This window comes from Mercenaria mercenaria, chromosome 19 (assembly GCF_021730395.1).
Source record: "Mercenaria mercenaria strain notata chromosome 19, MADL_Memer_1, whole genome shotgun sequence".
Lineage (NCBI taxonomy): Eukaryota > Metazoa > Mollusca > Bivalvia > Venerida > Veneridae > Mercenaria > Mercenaria mercenaria.
The window spans coordinates 27,410,367-27,429,225 of record NC_069379.1 but is presented as its reverse complement, the minus strand read 5'-3'; the positions used below and the strand labels follow the sequence as shown (position 1 = coordinate 27,429,225).

The 18,859-nt window shown below is 34.7% G+C and overlaps 1 protein-coding gene across 1 annotated transcript in view; it reads left to right on the top strand.

The window, feature by feature from the left end:
• Window positions 1–2,197: 2,197 nt before the first annotated feature.
• Window positions 2,198–18,859, top strand: part of LOC123541934 (hepatoma-derived growth factor-related protein 2-like) — a 37,323-nt gene continuing 20,661 nt past the window's right edge. Inside the window, exons 1-5 of the mRNA XM_053531250.1 lie at window positions 2,198–2,214; window positions 6,278–6,410; window positions 7,753–7,830; window positions 16,823–16,903; window positions 18,404–18,562. Of these exons, the coding sequence (XP_053387225.1) occupies window positions 2,198–2,214; window positions 6,278–6,410; window positions 7,753–7,830; window positions 16,823–16,903; window positions 18,404–18,562 (468 nt within the window). The remainder of the gene's footprint in view (window positions 2,215–6,277; window positions 6,411–7,752; window positions 7,831–16,822; window positions 16,904–18,403; window positions 18,563–18,859) is intronic.

Here is an 18,859-nt window from a genome sequence, read left to right as displayed (position 1 = left end):
TTGACTTGACTTGACTTGACTTGGTTACATAGGTTACAGAAATTGATATCATATGAAACTGAAAGTTTCCACCAGTTTTCCACGGGTTGCTTTAACGCTATCTGGTTGCAGTGGTTACATAGATTGCAGTAATATAGATCATAATCAAACTGAGTATTTTGGCATATATTGTTTTATATTACCAAAAAAAAAAAAAAAAAAATACGCATTAAATGCCATAATGTTAAATCATAGAAAAAAAGATACAGAATTTTGTATGGTAGAGTTTTTTTCGGTTACTTCCCGCCATCCTCGGCAAATCTCGGTTCTCGTTACTTCCCCGAACGTAAAAATATGGCGGGACACCCTAATGAAAAACCTTTTTTGCATAATTTTGCATGGTTTTCTATAAATTTAAGCTCAAATTTTAAGTAAAAATTAAATAGGGCATAAATTAAGTTATAACTTTATGGTTGTATTGTGAAAGTGTCAGGTTTTTTCAGTTTGCAATATTTGTGGTCCTTTTGAACTTTTTTTACAAAACTTGTGTATTTTTTTTTACCCTGAAGTAGATCAAGGCAAAAGACATGGAGTATAAACCGTTTGATAAAATATTTGCCAAGGTTAAAGGCTATCCAGCATGGCCTGCTCGAGTAAGTGAAATTTGTGTAGCGATTTTAGGCTTCTCTAGCAAAATAATTTGATGGCAATCGTTTTTATATAAGTGTCTAGCCGTCCGGTAACCGGACGCCTGCCTGCGTTTAGTCGTCCGGTTACCGGCGGTAGCAAATCCCCAGGCGATTTTCTATCTCCGGGAATTGATTTCCTAAGAAAAAAGACATGATTTTTTAAAAGTTTTAAGTTTTTACTTAAGAATCGTGCTTATCTGCAAAAAAAAGTTTTTGTAAATACTACAATAAACATTTACAATAAATCACTGATTATTCAGCCCATAAAAAGGAAGTTTGCCAACTCAAAAGGCGAGATCGAAGTACGTCACTTTTAGTGATTTAAAAAAAAAAATGTTCATCTGGAGGCTTTTTGGGGTCGGAATTTTTAATTTTTAACAACTTTTTCATTGGATTTTCAAAAATTTAAAACAGTTTTGAAGAATTCCAAATTTTCTTTTTGTATTCAAATATTTTTAATGTTTACTGTTTTAAATGGGCACTAATTTCAAAAGTGGGAGCTTGAGTTCAAAAAATCTAAGAAAAACAGTAGTTTATAATTTTCCATTTTTTTTGAAATAATTTAGTCAAAATTTTAAAGAAAGCATTGCCCTTTTTTTAAGCTTTCCTTTTCAAAAAATATTAAAATTTTTGTTTTAATAAAAAAAGTTTAAAACCCTTGAAAAAATCACTTTTTACAAAATAGATATGGGCGTTCGGGACCATCTTTTTTAATTTCTAAAAATAGAATATCAAAGGTTTTTAAGCAAAAGATCTCTTTGGGTTTAACGACAAAAGAAAAGATAAATCTAAAATTTTAAATAAATAAAAATTTAAAACTATATAAAATATTACTTATTCATTAAAAAATCAAATTTCCGGGCGACTGAAAATCACCTGGGGTTTTCTAGCCCTCCGGTAACCGGGCAATACCGAACGCGACTAGGGGTCCGGTAACTGGACGCCTACCGCGTTTAGCTGTCCGTTACCCTCGGGAGCAAAACCTTGGGGGGTTTCTAGCTGTCCAGTAACGACCTTACTTTAAAGAAAACAATACGCCCGCAAACAAAATTTTGTTGAATACATACCCAAAACCTGTTGTTTTTAATCGTTTGAATATATTTTCTGCATTGACAGCCGATTAAATGAAAGTTTGCCAAAATCAATCATGGCGAAACAGTGTTTTTTTCTAGCCAATTTGGGGCCGAAATAAGGCCCCAGTCCCAATCGAAAATAGTGTTGTTTTTTTCCAATTTCAAGGCTAAAATTCCCAAAGTTAATTTTATTTTATTTTTCTCCAGCTTTTTTTAAAAAAAACTAAAACTAAAACTTTGAAAAAACAGGCTTTTTCAAATTAAGAAATGATAAATTATGGGCCCTTTTCATGTCGAATTTCAGTTGTAAAACCCCGAAATTTGGTAAGAATAATGTCAAAATGCGAACTGTACAAGCATTTTTTAAGGGCATGTACTACAATGTGACAGCTATCTTGTTTGTAGTAAAGAAGGAGAGAAAAGGGGGAAGGACCCAAGGAAAATACCATTTTTTTTATGGGAACACACGAAACGTAAGTTTAAAACTTAGTCATATGCTGTCTATGAAATTTTTTAAACTTTTTAACAAGTGATGTGATTATGGCCTTTGGAAGGGCCCAAAACTTCCCGAAATGTCCAAAATGACAGGGTATTTTACGATTTCTTTGACTGGGCTTTCCCTTTAAATTGCCATTGCCTGTTTTATATATGATCCAGTTGTATCTTTTAAAGGCTCTAATTTGACTTGCTTGTCCTTTTTTTTAAATTGTCCATGTAGTTTATAGTACACTTGGTCAAAATTTTACTTTTCCGTCAAGCTTCGGGACAAACCCGGGCAATACGGACAATTGAATTTGCCCCTCCTGTCATAACAATTAATATTTATCCGGTACAATGACTGACCTTAAAGTCTTTATCTCACAAAAACTTGAGGGCCCTTTTTGATGTTTTTTTTTTGTCAAAAAGTCAGGGACGATCAGAAAAGTGTCTTTCCCCTTTTTTAAAGTCCCTATTTTTTCCTTTTTGGTGTGTATAGGTTGCGGTAATGACAGTCCGCATCTAATTTTTGCTCTGGAAATGGTCGGAAAATTTAACTTCTAGCGTATTAGTCGCAGTTAAATTTCGGATTTTTTCCCCCAGCAATATTTAATATTTACCGGCAAAAAAGTTATGGCGGCGGCCATATTGATGCCGCGGACTGAATTATTATCAGAACCTGATTGGTGGAAATCGGACTGTGTTATTTTCGTTCCCAACCGTTTCGTACCAACAGTAGTATCGGTAACAGACTACATCAAAGAAAAGCGGCTTTTTGACACTAATTGGCAGCAGACGTCTGTTATCATGCAAGTTTAAGTGTGAATTGTTTGCACAGCAATTAAACACCTTTCCGTGTCATGTAATTAACCGCGGTTCTTTTGATTCTGAGTAAAAAGATTAACAAAATATCTCTTTTTGGATTTTTTTCTTTTATTTAAAAATCAAAAGTAAAAAATAATCATTCAAGCTTTTTAATACACTAAGAATTAGTATAAACAATGTTTGGAATGGAGGACGGATCTGTCCGGATTTTATCCAACCCGGAGTACATGTCAATGGCGTCCAGTAAAACGAAAGTAGAAACAAACGTAATTCAGACTGCAAAAACATCTTTGAATTAAAGTCATTCGTAATTTTAATAGTCTGTATGGGTTATTTACGATATATTTTTAGCTCGACTATTCAAAGAATAGTCTAGCTATTCTACTCACCCTGGCGTCGGCGTCGGCGTCACACCTTGGTTAAGTTTTTGCATGCAGGTACATACAGCCATCAGTTAAAGGCATATAGCTTTGAAACTTATTTTTTCTTTTTCTAGGTCAATTACCAACCTCTCTGGGTCAAGTCCCATAACTCTGACATGTATTTTGAGCAAATTATGCCCCCTTTTGGACTTAGAAAATTTTGGTTAAAGTTTTACATGCAAGTTACTATCTCCAAAACTAATGCAGATATTGTTTTGAAACTTCACATGTGTCTTCGGGGTTATAAAACTAGTTGATAGCAGCAAGTCCCATAACTCTGACTTTCATTTTGGCCGAATTATGCCCCCTTTTGGACTTAGAAAATTCTGGTTAAAGTTTTGCGTGCAAGTACATACAGCTATTTCTAAAAGGCATATAGATTTGAAACTTATTTTTTCTTTTTCTAGATCAATTACCAACCTCACTGGGTCAAGTCCCATAACTCTGACATGTTTTTTGAGCAAATTATGCCCCCTTTTAGACTTAGAAAATTTTGGTTAAAGTTTTACATGCAAGTTATTATCTCCAAAACTAATGCAGATATTGATTTGAAACTTCACATGTGTCTTCGGGGTTATAAAACTAGTTGATAGCACAAGTCCCATAACTCTGACCTTCATTTTGGCCAAATTATTTCCCCTTTTGGACTTAGGAAATTCTGGTTAAAGTTTTGCGTGCAAGTACATACAGCTATTACTAAAAGGCATATAGATTTGAAACTTATTTTTTTTTTTCTAGATCAATTACTAACCTCACTGGATCAAGTCCCTTAACTCTGGCATGTATTTTGGGCAAATTATGCCCCTTTTGGACTTAGAAAATTCTGGTTAAAGTTTTACATGCAAGTTTCTATCTCCAAAACTAATGCAGATATTGAATTGAAACTTCACATGTGCCTTTGGGGTTATAAAACTAGTTGATAGCAGCAAGTCCCATAACTGATATGCATTTTGGTCAAATTATTCCCCCTTTTGAACTTAAAAATCTTTTGATATTTAACCTTTTTGGGTAATATTTTTCTGCTTCTGGGACAATATTTCGAATAGTCGAGCTTGGCTGTCTTACGGACAGCTCTTGTATTGAAAGTAACCGCTATTGGTTGAAAAGCCGCCGATATTGATATTTTTTATCCATTTTGTTCGTTCGTAACAGATGCACGTAATTTTGCGAGAGCTACGGTCAGAAAATTGGCCCGAAAAAAAAACTGCTGGCAATGTTCTGTCATATAGGTCGCAGGAACTTTTTCAGGCAGCAAAATGGGTAGAAAAAGTGCGACCTATACACACTAAAATACGGTAGGGAATGGCTTTTGGAAAACACACTGTTCAAGGCATCTTACAAGAGAGGCATGATGGAGAAATAAAGGAAATGGAATTGAATTCATCACAGTATTTTTAGCTCGACTATTCAAAGAATAGTCTAGCTATTCTACTCACCCTGGCGTCGGTGTCGGCGTCGGCGTCACACCTTGGTTAAGTTTTTGCATGCAAGTACATACAGCCATCAATTAAAGGCATATAGCTTTGAAACTTATTTTTTCTTTTTCTAGGTCAATTACCAACCTCTCTGGGTCAAGTCCCATAACTCTGACATGTATTTTGAGCAAATTATGCCTCCTTTTGGACTTAGAAAATTTTGGTTAAAGTTTTACATGCAAGTTACTATCTCCAAAACGAATGCAGATATTGATTTGAAACTTCACATGTGTCTTTCCGGGTTATAAAACTAGTTTATGCAGCAAGTCCCATAACTCTGACCTTCATTTTGGCCAAATTATGCCCCTTTTGGACTTAGAAAATTCTGGTTAAAGTTTTGCGTGCAAGTAACATACAGCTATTTCTAAAAGGCATACAGATTTGAAACTTATTTTTTCTTTTTCTAGATCAATTACCAACCTCACTGGGTCAAGTCCCATAAACTCTGACATGTATTTTGAGCAAATTATGCCCCTTTTAGACTTAGAAATTTTGGTTAAAGTTTTACATGCAAGATATTATCTCCAAAACTAATGCAGGTATTGATTTGAAACTTCACGTGTCTTCGGGTTATAAAACTAGTTGATAGCAGCAAGCCCAAAAACTCTGACCTTCATTTTGGCCAAATTATGCCCTCTTTTGGACTTAGCAAATTCTGGTTAAAGTTTTGCGTGCAAGTACATACAGCTATTACTAGAAGGCATATAGATTTGAAACTTATTTTTTCTTTTTCTAGATCAATTACTAACCTACTGGATCAAGTCCCATAACTCTTACATGTATTTTGAGCAAAAAATTTCCCCTTTTTTGGACTTAGAAAATTCCTGGTTTAAAGTTTTGCGTGTAAGTACATACGGCTATTTCTAAAAGGCATATAGATTTGAAACTTATTTTTTCTTTTCTAGATCAATTACCAACCTCTGGGTCAAGCCCCATAACTCTGGCATGTATTTTGGGCAAATTATGCCCCTTTTGGACTTAGAAAATTTGGTTAAAGTTTTACATGCGAGTTTTCTATCCCCCAAAACTAATGCAGATATTGAATTGAAACTTCACATGTGCCTTCGGGGTTATAAAACTAGTTGATAGCAGCAAGCCCCATAACAGTATTGCATTTTAGTCAAATTATGCCCCCTTTTGAACTTAAAACTCTTTTGATATTTAACCTTTTTGGGTAATATTTTCCTGCTTCTGGGACAATATTTTGAATAGTCGAGCTTGGCTGTCTTACGGATAGCTCTTGTTATTATATTTTATAGTTATTGTAATAAAAAAAAACACAACTGATCTGACATCTAGTTTAATACTGTATGAAAACTTGCTCTCTCAATTTTCAGATACACTCTAGCACCTAAAGATATTTTTCCCTATGAGAAACATAAAGAGAAATTTGCAAAACCTCAGAAGAGAAAAGGTTTTAATGAGGGATTATGGGAAATAGAACACAATCCGCAAGTTACTTACAGTCAGGTAAGAGATTCTTACTAAGACAGCAAAATGTGTGCTTTTCTTTGCACAAAACTTGCGCAATTAGTTCTCAGTAATTTTCTCAAACGCTTCGCCAAACTGCGAAAATGTGTATGTTATCTTCGCAGTTAGTCCATGAAATTTTGAAAAGCAGTTGGGCAAAGTGTTTAAGAAAAGTGCTGAGAACTGATGGCAAACACTTTTTATGGAGAAATGCAATAATTTGTTGTTTTTTGATACACTTTATACTTTATTTTAAGAAAATCTTTGAAGAAATAAGGAAAATATATTCTCTGTGTGTGTACAGTATTCAAAAGACACGTGGTTTGGCCAACCTGGTGATAGTGGCTAGGGAAAAGCCTTTAACATTTGGGTTTCTTAGACTTAGCCAGTTAAACATTTTGGACGGTAGAAGTAAGTTGTTTCATTTTTCAAGTAGAAAAATATTATACTGTGAAATCATTAATATTCGTGGGGGACTAATTTTTCGTGGATTTCGTGGTTAAGTCAATCCACGAAATTTAATCCCAACAAACAAGTAAAATTCCCATTCATTTTATGTTCAATAGTTGAAATCCAGGAATTCTTATCTCCACAAAATTGCCGTTTTGACCAAAACCACAAAATTTCATGCCCACGAAATTACATGATTTTACAGTAATTTGTGACTAAATCAAACTGCTGAATTTTCTCCTCCTAAATAATTATAACTTGCTTCTTGAAAGGTGCTAGTTTTTTTTTCAAAGTGAGTATTTTGTCAAACCTGTTTGTAAAGACCACCCTTGGGAAATGAAACAAAGTGATCTTTGTTGACAGGTGGTTTCTAAACATCTCTTCAAACATCACCTGACCTCAGTTTGATCTTGACCTTATTTTGGACTTAGGTGCAAAATCTATTGACAAGGATGCCACTGGGGGCATCAAGCAGTTATTGACGCAGCTCCTTGTTTTTAACTGGATTTTCACCAAACTTGGTCAAAAGAGTTTTCTCCAATTTGCTTAAATCTTTCCTCAGTTTTTTATGCCCCCGAAGGGAGGCATATTAGTTTTCAACTGTCCGTCTGTTCGTTCGTTCGTCACAACATTAACTTTTTGCATGAAGGCACTTTACTCGCGAACCACTGCACCCAGGACCTTCAAACTTCACATGCTGATAGTACTTTTTGAGTACACGACCCCTACTGACTTTGGGGTCACCAGGTCATAGGTCAAGGTCACCAGGTCAAATGTCAAGGCGATGCGGGGGCATTTGTCACCATTAGTGACAGCTCTTGTTTCTATTTTCTGTCAATGTTTATGCATTTTTTTGCTGAAATTTTACATTCTTTCAACAAAACAATTGCAGACTGTAGAAGAGGACACTGAGGAAGCAGTGGAGGCTGAGGCGTCAGACGAGGTGGAGGCAGGGGATCAAACAAAACAAGTGAGTTCTTTTATCACCATGGTAACTGTTAGTGGTATTGTCTTGCTGCTTTTTGGAGTGAAGCACTTTGAAATTACCTTTTATTGGAACAAAATATGGTGTGGAGTGACAAATGCATTTTTTTGCATGTTTTTTTTTTTTTTCACAATTTTTAAAGTGTTTTATATTTTCTATATTTAACACCAAGGCTTTTTTTCTCCAACTGGTTAGGGCCATGACTATAAGGTAATTGATATTGTGAAGATGTAATGAAAAGATTCAGTGTTGTTTTAGTTTCTGGTCTTTTGAGATTATGGATTCCATTCTAATAGAATTCCATTTAAACCAGTGCTAGGGTGCATGAGGGGTGTTGCACTTACTTAGTAAGTATTACTTCTCACGAACAGACTCAATCAAACCGAGTCTGCTATTATTCTGCTTTATTGCATTCTATCAGTCAGGGGTGTAACTGTTTCAAGTTATCGCAGTTTATAACCCGTTTGAGTTATTGGTTAAACTTTGATATTAAACTTGTTTCAGTTATCATAAAATATTACAAAGCCCTCCTGTGCCAATTCCTCATTTTGAATGAGACTAATGCAATTATTTCCTGAATCCTTGACCTTTCATCTTTCCAGCTATGCAGTAAAAAATTTTACGCAAGGCTGATAAAGTTTTATGCAAAAGCTTTAAAGTTATAAAACTCTTAATATCTCATTATTATCCCATTATGCTTATCAGGTCATGCTCAGACTAAAAGAGAATTTGATTAACCATAGTTTGCTACTAATTTGACTTCAAAGGTCAGTTTGTGAGAACAGCAAAAAGACTTTTTTTGAATAACTTACCTGAGTTAACTATATTTTATAACTAATACAGGTTATAAAATGCTTGAAAAAGTAACTGAAATAGGTTACATAACTTAAAACAGTTACACCCCTGACTGTCTATGCTTCCAAAGGATCTTCATATAGATTTTAGTAACTATCAGCAGCAATCTTGCAGTGCCGTGTGGCTGCCGTAAAAAGTTTCATCATAGTTGGGTTCAGTGTATTTTCTGGTCCTTCTGGAGTGTCAATGGGATTTCTTTATAATAGAATTCCATTTAAGCTGGTGCTAGGGTTCATTGAGGGGTGTTGCACTTCTTACTACTTCTCATGAACACACACAAACTGAGTCTGTTGTTATTTTGCTTTGTTGCAAAAAATCTCATGAGTAACCTCCTATTTGGACACTGCAGTTATTTTATACAAATGTTTATACATTCTTTGGCTTTACGCTGGTTACATTAATTTCAGAAACATAATTATAATATAGGTGGTGAAATAAATTCTTGACATGCTATACAATCTGGCTAAAGTACTTGATCTTCTAAACGAAGATCTGAGAACGACCCATTCACATTCGTCTTCTGTATATTTTGGATTTCCTGATCCAGTATTGCTATTTTTATTTTCGCAAGTCTATTTTTATTTGAACCAATCAGACAACTTGTTCGAATGTCAAAGAGTAAGAAAAATTTGCAGTCAATCCAGGGCTCGAACCTGGGACCTCTCGCTTACAGAGCAATACAGAGCAAGTGCCCTACCGACTGAGCTAACCGGCTATCTGACTTCTTTCGACATAAAAATTGTAGATATCAAAAGCCAAGGCTTTTTAAAGCTTGCAGAATGTTGTAAGTTAGCTTTTGATTGGCTAGCGAAAGGGTCGTCAGAACGAGGCTATCAATAGCTCGTTGTCAGATCCTATGCGTAGCGTAATAGGATATGTACTTTAGTCAGATTGACATGCTATACTACCTTTTGAAATTGTTAGTTTGTCAGTTTTTTGGTATAATTTAAAAAAGTATTAAAAGGGGTGAAATGAGACTTTACTGTTATTTCAGCACAGCTGAGTTTTTATATCATTAACCCGTTATGATATTCTTGGAGTACATGCAATTCATTTGTGTGTTTTTGTTTGTAATATGTTCAATGACATATGAGATACAGTACACTGACTTTTGAGAGAAAGTAAAAATGCACAGGTGTAACATTAGTTAGGTAATAGATTAATGCAGTAATTTTTGTTTTCATACATTTTTAGCTCGACTATTCGAAGAATAAGTAGAGCTATCCTACTCACCACGGCGTCGGCGTCGGTGTCGGCGTCGGCGTCACACCCTGGTTAAGTTTTTCGTACCAGTCCACATTTTGACAAAGTCTTTTGAGATAAAGCTTTGAAACTTTCAACACTTGTTTACCATCACCATGTCCAGTTATAGGCAAGAGTACATAACTCTGTCAAGCATTTTGACTGAATTATGGCCCCTTTTGACCTAGAAATCTTGGTTAAGTTTTTCGTACCAGTTCATATTTTGACAAAGTCTTTTGAGATAAAGCTTTGAAACTTTCAACACTTGTTTACCATCACCATGTCCAGTTGTAGGCAAGAGTACATAACTCCATCAAGCATTTTGGTTGAATTATGGCCCCTTTTTGACTTAGAAATCTTGGTTAAGTTTTTCGTACCAGTCCACATTTTGACAAAGTCTTTTGAGATAAAGCTTTGAAACTTTCAACACTTGTTTACCATCACAATGTCCAGTTGTAGGCAAGAGTACATAACTCCATCAAGCATTTTGACTGAATTATGGCCCCTTTTGACTTAGAAATCTTGGTTAAGTTTTTCGTACCAGTTTATATTTTGTGTAAAGTGTTTGACATATGGCTTTGAAACTTTTATATCTTGTTCAGTATAATAGTCTCTATCAATAGGCAAGAGTACGTAACTCTCTCATCTTTTTTAGCTGAATTATGGCCCTTTTTGAACTTGGAAATTGGTTCTGTTTTGTATATGTCCATGTTTTGTCAAGACTATTTGACATATGGCTTTTAAACTTTAAACACTTGTTTATCAGTATGATTTCCATCTGTAGGCAAGAGTACATAACTCTGACAACTATTTTGACTGAATTATGGCCCTTTTTGGACTTTGAAATTTGTTCAGTTTTTTTTTAACAAGTCCGCGTTTTGTCAAAACTATTTGAACTGTGGCTTTGAAACTTTTAACACTAGTTTATCAGCATGATTTCCATCTGTAGGCAAGAGTACATAACTCTGTCAACTATTTTGACTGAATTATGGTCCTTTTTGGACTTGGAAATTAGTTAAATTTTTCATATAAGTCCATGTTTTGCCTAACATATAACTTAACATATTTGCCATCATGGTCACACATTGCCATTTAGTGCAAGACTAATCGAAATCCACAAATACAGGAACATTTTTTGTTTAATCCATTTTTTTGTTTAGTCTGAAAATCTATGGAAATATTTTGACCCCATTCTTCAATCAATTCTTCGAATAGTCGAGCGCGCTGTCATCCGACAGCTCTTGTTGTGTTTCTGGTGGCTTCACCAATCATATATTTTATTTGCTGTACTTACTTACTTTCTTTGCCCCCCACTCCCTCATCAAATTTTTACAATTTTTATGCTACTTCAGTCAGTAATGAATTTTGTCTCTTTGTATTACCCACATGTAGGGGCCTCTGGCTAAGGTCTCTGACTTTGAACCACTTGCCTCTAACCGATGTGGATTCGAACCTCACTCTGGGTGTTGAGTTCTTCATGTGAGGAATCCATCCAGCTGGCTTATGGAAACTTGGTGGTTCTACCTAGGTGCCCGCCCCTGATGAAATAATGCATAGAGGGGCACTTGTGGTGGTCTTCTTTCACCATCAAAGCTGGAAAGTCGCTGTATGACCTATTATTGTTTCTGTGCAATGTTAAACCCAGTAAAAACAAACAAATTATGCGCATGTATCAATAGGTGTTTTAAATAGTTTCTGTGTACTATTATAAAATGTACTTACTGACCCTGTGTTTTGGCAGCCATGCCACCAGAAACACAAAATATTTTTCTTTTGAGCCATATAAGAATGTAAATTTATATTGGACTTGTTCACATTGTTTTGGTAAAAAATTAAGTAAAATTTTACAGACAAACATTGCATTTACAGAATAGGCATTTGGTGTTAACTTAATTTAGTTAAATAATGTGTTTTTAAGTTTCCTTCTGGCTTTTACAAAATATATTTTTGAGACTGATTTTCACGTTTTTGCTATTTCAGATTCTCAGTAAGAAATATACATCATTGTCATGATTTTTTATCAGAAACTTTGGAAATGTCCTTTAATAACAGCAGGGAAATGGTTCAAGTTTTGCTTTGAGATGTTTTTGAAATTTGATTTCAAAAAGAAGAAATCTTATATAAAAAAAAAATTATTTTTGTGTTTGTTTTAATTCTTTAAAATTGCAAACAAACATTACTGCATTACATAGTACATATAGATATAATAGTCATTTAGGTATATAGTAAATTGATACTTCCCTAACAAAGAAATCAAACTGTGCATCATAATTATATAGGAATGCTGTGGGTCATATATAGAAATATTGATTTTTCCCTTCTTAGAATCTTACACTGTAGATTACATTTAAAGTGACTGACCTCCAGCTTGTTCAACAATTTTTTTGTACCCCCCGACAACAAAGTTGTAAGGGGGGGTATACTGGTTTCAGGTTGTCTGTCTGTCTGTCCGTCTGGCCGTCTGTCCGTAGACGCAATCTTGTGCGCACCATCTCTCCTTATCCCCTTGACAGAATTTAATGAAACTTCACACAAGTGATCAGTACCAACAGTAGTTGTGCATGGGGCATGTTAGGTTCTTTTAGAAAAAAAATTTGCAGAGTTATGGGACTTTGTTTTTTTGTTACTATACTATATACATAGACACAATCTTGTGCGCACCATCTCTCCTCATCCCCTTGACACAATTTAATGAAACTTCACACAAATGATCAGTACCAACAGTAGTTGTGCATGGAGCATGTTAGGTTCTTTTAGAAAAAAAATTTGCAGAGTTATGGGACTTTGTTTTTTTGTTACTATACTATATACATAGACACAATTTTGTGCACACCATCTCTCCTCATCCCCTTGACACAATTTAATGAAACTTCACATAAGTGATCAGTAACAACAGTAGTTGTGCATGGGGCATGTTAGGTTCTTTCAGCGACAAAAATTGCAGAGTTATGGGACTTTGTTTCTTGTTAACATACTATGTACATACAGTCTGCATATGCAATCTTGTGCGTGCCTAATCTACCAAACCCTTATACACAATTTAATGAAACTTCACACAAGTGATCAGTACCAACCCTAGTTGTGCATGGTGCATGTTACATTCTTTTAGATAAATATTCTGCATAGTTATGGGACTTTGTTTTTTGTTACTATACTGTATACATACAGTCTATATACATACAGTCCACATAATTATGCAATCTTGAGTGCGTCAAATTGCAATGTACTGTGTCAGTGCATGCGGGGGGTACATTCATCACCTTTAGTGATAGCTCTAGTTTTATCTGGAAAAAAATGCTATATTTCTTAAGAAGACGTTAAAACTTAATCTCTGAAAAATTATTTTTTACGGAAACAGATGAGAATTTGCTGTTTTTACTACATTTTACAATGAAAATCGAAAAGTGTTCGTAATGTTACTTCAGTAAGCTGTCCCAATTATAAATATCTATATTTTGAAGTCATAATTCACTAATTCTGCTATAGCGCTATTTGTTACAATGACAGGAAAATGTTTTTATTTCTGCGGTGGTCCGGAGGTCGATTCCGGATGCAGTCATCTTTTTTTCTTGATCTGGAATTTTTAAAATATTTTAAAAACAAAAACTCATATTCTAATGTTCATAATATGACCAAACTTCAGTTTGAAAGAAAGATTATTTTTTAGCAAGATCTGGAGGTCAGCGCCTTTAAGATAAAGCTTTAGTATTCATTTATTGATCAATTCTCAGAAATCTTCTTGATTATTTCTTGCTTTTGGCAAAATTAGGTCCATGATAGTTCTTTGAAATACAGCTAAGTTTTTAGCTCGACTATTCGAAGAATTGTCTAGCTATTCTACTCACCCTGGCGTCGGCGTCGGCGTCACACCTTGGTTAAGCTTTTGCATGCAAGTACATACAGCTATCATTTAAAGGCATATAGCTTTGAAACTTATTTATTCTTTTTCTAGGTCAATTACCAACCTCACTGGGTCAAGTTCCATAACTCTAACATGTATTTTGAGCAAATTATGCCCCCTTTTGGACTTAGAAAATTCTGGTTAAAGTTTTACATGCAAGTTACTATCTCCAAAACTAATGCAGATATTGAATTGAAACTTCACATGTGTCTTCGGGGTTATAAAACTAGTTGATAGCACCAAGTCCCATAACTCTGACCTTCATTTTGGCCAAATTATGCCCCCTTTTGTACTTAGAAAATTTTGGTTAAAGTTTTGCGTGCAAGTACATACAGCTATTACTAAAAGGCATATAGATTTGAAACTTATTTTTTCTTTTTCTAGATCAATTACCTACCTCACTGGGTCAAGTCCCATAACTCTGACATGTATTTGGCCAAATTATGCCCCCTTTTGGACTTAGAAAATTCTGGTTAAAGTTTTGCGTGCAAGTACATACAGCTATTACTAAAAGGCATATAGATTTGAAACTTATTTTTTCTTTTTCTAGATCAATTACCTACCTCACTGGGTCAAGTCCCATAACTCTGACATGTATTTTGGGCAAATTATGCCCCCTTTTGGACTTAGAAAATCCTGGTTAAAGTTTTACATGCAAGTAACTATCTCCAAAACTACTACAGATATTAAATTGAAACTTCACATGTGTAGTCCGGGTTATAAAACTAGTTGATAGCACCAAGTCCCATAACTCTGACATGTATTTTGGGCAAATTATGCCCCCTTTTGGACTAAGAAAATCCTGGTTAAAGTTTTGCGTGCAAGTACATACAGCTATTACCAAAAGGCATATAGCTTTGAAACTTATTTATTCTTTTTCTAGGTCAATTACCAACCTCACTGGGTCAAGTTCCATAACTCTTAACATGTATTTTGGGCAAATTATGCCCCCTTTTGGACTTAGAAAATCCTGGTTGAAGTTTTGCGTGCAAGTACATACAGCTATTACCAAAAGGCATATAGCTTTGAAACTTATTTATTCTTTTTCTAGGTCAATTACCAACTGCACTGGGTCAAGTTCCGTAACTCTTAACATGTATTTTGAGCAAATTATGCCCCCTTTTGGACTTAGAAAATTCTGGTTAAAGTTTTACATGCAAGTTACTATCCCCAAAACTAATGCAGATATTGAATTGAAACTTAACATGTTTCTTCGGGGTTATAAAACTAGTTCATAACATCAAGTCCCATAACTCTGATATGTATTTTGGTCAAATTATGTCCCCTTTCGAACTTAAAACTCTTTTGATATTTAACATTTTGGGTAATAATTTCCTGCTTCTGTGACAGTATTTCGAATAGTCGAGCTTGGCTGTCTTACGGACAGCTCTTGTTACTTTTCCGCCAAGTCTTGCAAGTAATTTGTAATTTCAACGAAAATACATTATTGCTTTTGGCATTTTTTGGCAAGTGCAAATTCCTGAGTATATTTAAAAGTTATATTTAATTGTTAGGAGAGACAGGTTTTATGAAAGACTGATTTTAATTGTAAGTCTGTTTGGTCAAGTAAAATTACCTAGTTTTCATACGGTATTTAATGATGAACCCACACTGTTAACCTATGGTTATCTGAATAAATATAAATAGTGGAAAAATAAGTTAAAGGCCAACTGATTGATCAACTTGTTACGAACTGGCTGGGAAGTTAGTGTATACAGGTGAACCTGCCTGGTGAACCTGCCTTAGTGTCACTTGTCTTAAACAATCACCTGTATTAAGCAGTTACCTGTATTAAACAGTCACTTGTCTTAAGCAGCTAGCCAGCTTACTTCCCATATTGACAATTTATTCCTAATTTCAGCTTGCCTAATGAAGCTTGACTGAAGCTCTCTTGCCTGTGTCTAAGAAAAAGCTTTACATAATTTGTATCTACAAATACTGGATCTCAGATGGTGTACAAGAATGATATTATAGTTAAAATAGAATCAGAGGAAGCTATGGTCTAGTGGTTAAGTTGTCAGTGGCTCAACAGAGAGGTTCGAGTCTGACTGAGGTCAAGATTATGCCTTCTCATATGACATTAATACAGTACTGGTTTTTCTAGGATGCTGACTCCAGATTCAGATACAACTTAAGGTTTTGTCACTTACATAGTATAAACAAAACTAAACAGAGAAATGAACATTTGTACAGTCAAAACTATTATAATACCCAAGCATTTTTGGTTTTATTAGCTTGTCTGATTTTTGAGAAAAAAATTTACGAGGTTTTGTCGTCACTTGATGGTTTGCGTGGGATAGAATGTTTAGGTCCACCTTCTCTCAAACACATTAAGAGCTACAGCTTTGAAACTCATCGTTATGGGACTATGTAGACCAAGAACCGTAACTCGGATATGCATGTTGATAAAAATTATGGCCCTTTTGTACTTAGAAAATTTCAGTTTCTTGGTTCAAATTTTAGTTTAGGTCCACCTTTTCTCAAAAACTATAAAAGCTACAGCCTTTAAACTTTGCACATTTTTTTATCAGCGTTAGGGGACTATATAGGCCAAGACCAATAACTCGGATATGCATTTTGTCAAAATTATTGCCCTTTTTTTTTCTAACAAAATTTCAGTTTCTTGGTTAAAATTTTTGTTTAGGTCACCTTTCTTCAAAAACTATACAGGCTACAACTTTGAAACTTTGCACACTTGTTAATCATCATTAGATGACTATGTAGTTCAAGAACCATAACTCTAACCTGCATTTTATCAGAATTATAGCCCTTTTTATACTTAAAAAATCTGAACTATATCTCTTTTATGTATTGTCCAGCACTTGCAGACTGGTCATGGCACCCGTAGGTGGTACTCATGTTGCCTTGGTCAAGGGTTTCTTACATGTTTTGTTTAGAAGAAAAGCACAGAAACTGTTGTGTGCACTGTGCTAACAAACTTAAAATATTTTGCATACATTTATTGCCATGAACTTTCAGTTGAATGAGTCTGTCCTTACAGCCAAACTTACGAAATCTCCTGAATTAAAACTGCACAAATTAGACTCTTCAGTGGTAGAGGTAAGAAAAATATTTCAAAGTTGTAAGGAAGGGGCAAACAGATTCTACTTATTACTTGTAAGCCACAGAAACCTATCTCTCCCAGCTTGCTGATAGGAAAATTGGAGTTGGTAATTTAAAGTCAGGTTAAGCTAAGATAATGAATATATGTTTAAATGCTTTGCACAAATTGAGAATATGTAGATGTTATTTAACGCCAATAGAAATTATTCTGGAATTTTGTTGAGGGTGGGAGAATGGGAGAGGGGAAAGAAACATAAAAAAGAAAAAGAAAAAATCGCATAGATGATAATCATGAAATAAATTTGTATTGGCCAAAAGCTTGTAACACCAGCACATTCATGTAACAAAACAGCCTAACAGTTCATCAGACTAACACATGTATTTGTCAGTATATTTTTGGTGGTTACAGTACTGTCAGTTATATTCCTTATTTCAGCTCTTTGTTGCATGTATATGAAATTATCTGCACTCTTCCCTTGTTTAACCCTTATGCTGGACACCACTGTTTCTGCCTTTGCGACCAGTGTAGATCATGATCAGCCTGTATATCTGTGCAGTCTGATCATGATCTGCACTGTTTGCCATTCAGTCAGTATCTTTTTGGTAAGCACCCCTTTTAATAGTTAATGGTATTGTCCAAATTGAAAGATGGACAAGTTCATTATAGAAATTTAGCAGGGTAAAAGTTTCTTGACTAGGACTTCAGATATATAGCCTTTCCCTGTAAGGTAGGCAACAAAAGTAGTATCCATGGTTACAGGTAATACATCTTAGTCTTTTGTGAAACACTTTGAGTTCATGTCTGGAAGTTGTTTATTACCTAAAGATAATAAATTGGGACTAGTTCAGAATTCAGGATCATTTCATGGTTAACTGATAACCTTTATAATCAGTTGTCCAACACTTTTAATCCATATCCAGAAGTTGGAGGCCTGTCAGATTAGCTCAATAGGGAGAGAGCAGATCTACAGATCACTGGGTCACGAGTTCCAGAGTTCCATCCGTAGGCAAAGTGTATATTTTATTGTGATGATTTGATAATAGGCATTGTGATAGAGTCATTTCATCCATCACCTCTTAATCATGTGGGGTAAGTTAACAGTTACTTATGGAGAACAGGTTACTACTGGTACAGAAACCAGGAACACTGATTAGGTTAACTGCCCATCATAACATAATTGAAATACTGTTGAAAAAAATTGCTATAAACCCAAAACAAACAAATCAGAAGTTGTTAGTAACTTACAGGTATTAAATTAGTACTCATTTGGATTTCATCATCTATAGGAATAACTGACAACCTTTGGTAAAATGAAATGATACAAGAAACCGATGCTGAACCCCAAAACAATCACTTACATGCTTTAAGTTTAACTGCAAGAATGGTGTACCGTCTACATGTCATGTACAGCATTGGAATATTTTTGTTTCCTGTCTGAATGTGGACATTAATTCTCTTGCATGATCCAGATAAAAAAAAAATTTAACTATTTTCAGAAGGGGAAGGCAGCAGTTAAGAGGAAGAAAAAGACAAGTCCAAGTGGTAAACCAGTGGCAAAACGGAAAAAAGTTGAGAAGAAAACAGAAGCAGGAGAGGAAGTGGAAGAAGAAGAGGAAGAAGAAGTAGAATCTCCATCAGATAATCCCGACGATGAGGTTTGTGATGAGTGTATATTCCTAGATCTGTCTGGAGCTACTTAAAGCAGAATGGCAACAGATTCTAAGTTTTTCAAAAAGAAGAGTATTTTTGTATGTAAGAAAATTAAATGAAACAAAATGTCTTAATGATATGGACACAATATTTATTTACAAACACACTTGGGTAATCTGTAAAATTTTCTGAAAGACTGTACAATTCATTAGTCATGAAGTTGTAAAAATTTGATATAAAATACAAATAATTTCTTTCTCTTTAAAAATCATCTGTAATAATATAGATTCATTGTGTTGCCT